At 45.7% G+C, this 5,242-nt stretch overlaps 1 protein-coding gene across 1 annotated transcript in view; it reads left to right on the top strand.

The window, feature by feature from the left end:
- The first annotated feature begins 685 nt into the window (after nt 1-685).
- The window catches only part of LOC104385249 (cytochrome P450 3A9-like), a 10,909-nt gene continuing 6,352 nt past the window's right edge, over nt 686-5,242 (top strand). The window contains exons 1-4 of the mRNA XM_009993683.1: nt 686-756; nt 3,519-3,612; nt 4,009-4,061; nt 5,177-5,242. The exon at nt 5,177-5,242 is cut by the window's right edge and continues 31 nt beyond it. Coding sequence (XP_009991985.1) covers nt 686-756; nt 3,519-3,612; nt 4,009-4,061; nt 5,177-5,242 — 284 coding nt within the window. The remainder of the gene's footprint in view (nt 757-3,518; nt 3,613-4,008; nt 4,062-5,176) is intronic.

Raw genomic sequence — 5,242 nt, 5'->3', positions numbered from 1 at the left:
GGTGGTACTTTAACTGCTTGCAGTTGTGGAACAACAGCATTTCTCTTACAAAACACCTGGCTACAAGCCAGCAGACAAAGTAGACTTCCAAAGCCTTCATAGGGGACAAATTCCGGCTGTTGTCAGAAGCTGTTCTGGATCCACCACAGGCAGAAGTGTGCAGTGCCTGCTTTTCACAGCACATCCAGAAAATAAGACATTTTAAACAAAACCTTAAATTCTGCCAGAGTCAATTCAGCTGCCAGGAAAGATCTTGTCATACAATATATAAATAACCTTTTCACTTCACTTTCCCTTTTGTAAACCAACTCTGACACCTGCTTTGGGATTTACCTTTTCATTGTAACTCGGTTTTATTTATTTTGGTGTAAGAGCCCAAGAGCATAGCTCAATAAGAACTCAGTTATTACTTATTATTGTGGCAGAGAAACTAGCTGAAATGCCAGGCAACTTATGTATTAAATGATTTGACCCATAGACAGTTCAGCCAGGCACCAATCTGTGCTTTTCAGATTAGCATGTTTTACTACCTTTGCCTTCCACTCCTCCTCCTTCACAATAGGACAGCCCCTAAAATCCAATGATTGGACACAAAAGATTGCACACTGTGAAACACGCCTATTTCCCACTGACCTGGGACAAATACATCAGGACAGAACTCAAAGCCAACCAGAGAAGAACCAAAATGAACCTTCTTCCCTACTTCTCCACGGAGACCTGGGCCCTTTTGCTTATTTTTGTAGCCCTTCTGTTAACGTGAGTAAAATATTCTTTATTGATTCTTCATTCATGGCACTTCCCTGTTCTTGCTGTTGTTCTTTTTCACACAGCTAGTCTGCCAAAGAGCCAACAGGTAGGTGTGACTTCCAGATTTACAGCCTTTAATGAGGCTCTGGACAATAGCAGAGGAATCTAAAGACTGGACAGATGCATGATCTTGCCCCAGGGTTTGGAGTATTTTCCTGAACTGTTTGTCATCTTGCTGCTAAGCATCAAAGCAATAATGGACTAATAACAGTGCCAGGCATTTGCTACCAGCAGGGTGCTGGTTTCAGTGAGGATCCTGATCCCTTAGAGGTTGTTTTCCACAGAAGTACAGCCTAAGGAATGCTGTGCCTCCTTGGCTGAGGTTTCTCTGTGGAGGGAAGCAAGCAGGAGGTGACCCTACTGCATGACATGCAGAGGTGGAGCATGGCACAAAGGCACCAGAAAGAGAGGATTCATAGGGTCAGTTCTTGCTCTTCCTGACACCTCCCATGGTGCCCAAGGAAGACACTCCATGCACGGGCACTGGGAGGGGTGCTGTGCAGGAAGATTTGCCACACTCCTGCAGGGACAGCAGCATCTCATGCCTGTTCCCCCAGTCCACCCTTACTGGGGAAGAAATTAAGCCCAAGGCAAGGTCACTGCTCTGCTCCTGGATTTCCAGGCAGAAGTGTACCCTGCTGCTTCAGAGGAGCTCTGCTAGTGAGAAAATGCTTTTGGCCACTTTGCTGATGCTGTTGGGCACTGCAGTGTAGCAGGGCTGGCTGCAAACCCCCCTCTACTGGGACATACAGCATCTCTGCTGGCAGCCCCTGCCAACAAGGCTGGGCTGACAAACCTTGTAGTATTGACAAGCCCTTAGGCACAGACAGCATGTTGCTGGCCATAAACCTTAATGATTAATGTGATGCACACAAGCACAATCCATTTGTCTGCCCTGGCAAAGCTCCAGCCACAGTGGTTCAGTGAGCTCTGAAACTTCTAGCCCTGGTTGTTTGTTTGTTTGGTTTTTTTTGAACTCTTTCCTTTTACTGGGATCACTCAAAAACCTGTTTGGGGCAGGTTCTTAAAAAAAACTACCACCAAACCAAACAACCCCAAACCCCACCCTCATTATTGACCTAGACCTTCATGTTTCAGTAACTCTGGGGCTACCCAAGGTTGCTGGTTCCCAGGCTCCCTCCTTCTGTGGCCACTTGCAATTTTGTTGTGGTAAAAGGGACAAATCTCAGATCTTCATGCTCTGATACCTGAACTAAAATATAAATTTTACTGCCCATTAGCACAGATCTTTGTGCGCTGATACCTGAGCTAAACCAGAAATTCCACTGTCCATTAGCACAGGGATGGTGTTCAGATGCTCCTTGTTCAACTGGGGCAACATTGTTCCAGTTCACACATGAAGGAGTATCAGGCATTTCTGGTTCACTTCCATGGTGAGAAGTAATTATTATTCTCTGGCTTTACACTGAATGGTCCTTCTCAGCCTGCAGAAAACTGTGTCACGTTTTAGTCATAAAAGCATTAGATGGTGTTTTCCTGGCCATGTTTCAAATGGATTAAGCCCAGCCTACGTTCCTATAGTGTTTCTGGGATTTGTAACCAGCCCAGCCTGGCGTTTCCCAGCCCTCCTGCAGCCTTGCCTGCCCATAAATGTTACAAATGAGAATTCACAATCATTTTATACCTTGTATTGAGTTAACCTTTGACAAAAATGTTAAACATTGGCAAACTGAGCTCTGGGAAACCTTCCATACCTGGAAGCACCCATTCCCTGGTTTTTGCCTGCTCTGTTTGGACCACATGATGAGGGTTTCTGTGCTCTGGCAGAACCTGTTCTGGGGAAACTGATCCTATTTGGGGTTCCCCAGATTAAGAAAATATTACTAATTGCAAGGGAAATCCCTTAAGTCTCAGCTTTTCAGGAAAGCATCCCCAAGATGCTGGCTAAGACACCACTATTACGTGGCCCAAAGAGGATCTCTGATAACATCCCTCTGCCAAACCTTAACAGTTTTACATCCCTTCTGGAATGAACCTTTCAACTAGGAAGCTGCAGCTACCAAGTAAAAACAAATATTTTGAGGAGCTCTTTCAACACAGCCAAAGACAAGCTTCAAAGGGCTGCAGCTCAGGCCCTTGTTGAGAAACAAAAGGCCCTCAAGGTAGAAGTAATAACTTTACAGTTGCCAAAAAGGGTGCTTTGGAGAGAAGAAATCTGCAAAGCTGTCAATAAAGTCCAAAGAGAAAACCATAAAGACAAGACTTCCTGACGCACCATCGAGCTAACACCAGGCCAAGGGGAGGGAGAACAATACCTTAAATTAAAGCACAGCTTGACAAAAGCCCTGTTTGGGACATCACTGCTGGCAATACTTTGATTTCTCTTCAATAAAAACATGCAAGCTTGGTTTTCCTTCTTCCAGCTCCCTCTCCTGCCTCTCCTTTGGTTGGCAACGAGCTCCTCTTTTGACTTTTGCTAAAGGCTTTAAGGTCCTGTCTCCACCAAAGGACCTGTGTCTTTAGAAGACAGCTGCTTTGCCAGCAAAGCCATCTCTCTGAACCTCTCTGTGGCAGCAGCAAGCCTACCCATAATTATTCAACAGTTTTTATAGGGTAATTTTCTTTTGGGCCAATTTTTTCACCTCCCAGACCAAACTCCCCCTTAGAGCCAAAAGGACGTTGCTGCAGTCCCTGAGTTTAGGAGCACGGGCTGTCACAGTGATGTAGCACTAGTCTTTTCTGTCCCACAGGTATGGAACCTGGCCATTTGGTTTGTTCAAGAAACTGGGTATTCCTGGGCCAAGACCTCTGCCATTCTTTGGGACATGCCTGGAATATCGCAAAGTAAGTTATTGAAGCCTTCCTGGCTCCAGAACTATCTGCCTTTGCTCGGGCAGCTGCAGCTGAACAGATACACGGGGATGATAAGTTATCTCTACATGCCAAGCTCTGCTCCAACACACAGAGTGTGCAAAGGCCAGTACATGGGCTAAGGGTTCAGTTACTCCCACCTCAGGGCCCTGCGCTCACAGCATCTCCAAACAAGCACTCGTGGGTAGCTAACTGAATGAGCAAACAGCTCATTCACAAGCATGATACACATTTCTGTTGTCCTTCATGATGTTTCTAGAGATGAGAACTAGGCAGGCAGTTCACAGACATCCCTCCCGACCCACAATCTCCAGCATCATCCCCTCTGCTGCATCCTCCCTGAGATAATTTTAAAATTACCTTCCACAGGGTTTCCTGGAGTTTGACAATGCATGTTTCCAGAAATATGGGAAAGTCTGGGGGTAAGTATGAAATGGTAGTATCTGCTTAAGGTAAAATCAGAATCCATCCAAAGGGGGGAAAAAATAATTAGAAAAGCTCAATTTTCTGAACCTGCAGCCCTGACAGTCCCAGCAGGATAAGTAGAGCAATGACAGGACATCTGTGGTGGCTTTCCATCACAGCTTGGTGGCTGCTGGGCTGTGCCACTCCCACGCTACATGGAAATTGCTTTGACCTATACTCTGAAAGCTGTTTTAAAGCTGATAACAAAAGCCTCTTCACCTGCTCCTAACAAAATGACAAGCAAAACTACTGTTTACTTAAGGGAGAAACTAGAACTGGGATGTCAGGTTCCTCTGGTTTACCAACAGCAAAGTAATGTGAGTGACTCCCAATACTGAGGGAAGAAGATGATCTGAACTCTGCTGACTTCCTTGTGCTGCTGGTCCTACCTGCTGTGGTGGGAGCTGGTGCAGCTACCATTGCTCTGCTCTGGACAGTTCCCATGGCTTTTGTCATTGCTGCTGTAACTTGGGCTACAGACCTGCATATCCTCTATCATGTGTCCAGCAACTTTAAAAAATGAAATCTGGAAAAGTTACCTTTACATAAATAGGGAGAGGGCTTAAATCTGCTTCATCTACACCTGTTCCAGGAAAGTGTTCAGAACTGGCAGCTTAAAAAGTCAGAACCAAGGATCGAGTTTCATCTCCAAGGATATTTCAGTGCTGTCAGCCCATGTCTCCAGGCACCCAACTCAAGAGCCTGAAAGGGGTTGAACAAGCTTCCTTCTAATATTGTAATGTGTTTAAGAGCCTGGAAAAACACAGAGAGTCAGGGGAGAAAGTGAAGACAGTTGCTTCATTTAGTGTGTGGTCCTTTGAGCAACTGAGCCCTGCTCATGTCCCAGAGATTTGGAAGGTGTTTAACCCCCTTTATAATTTACCAAATCAGATGGGAGAAGGCCTGGAGTCCTTTTCCATCTCTAATTTCTCTATTTCTGCACTTAGGCATCTTCAGAACAGCAAGGCTGGTGATAGAGGAGCACTTGTCAAACATGTTTTGTGGGCATTAACCAACCAAGCCCTGCACTTCAGTTATCTGGGGTTGTTTATCTGTCTCCTCTTCCTGACAGGTTTTATGATGGCAGGCAGCCTGTATTGGCTGGCATGGGCCCCCCGATCATCAAAACTGTGGTGGG

This window comes from Chaetura pelagica, unplaced genomic scaffold (assembly GCF_000747805.2).
Source record: "Chaetura pelagica isolate M959 unplaced genomic scaffold, ChaPel_1.0 scaffold213, whole genome shotgun sequence".
Lineage (NCBI taxonomy): Eukaryota > Metazoa > Chordata > Aves > Apodiformes > Apodidae > Chaetura > Chaetura pelagica.
This window is presented reverse-complemented; position numbering and strand designations above follow the sequence as displayed.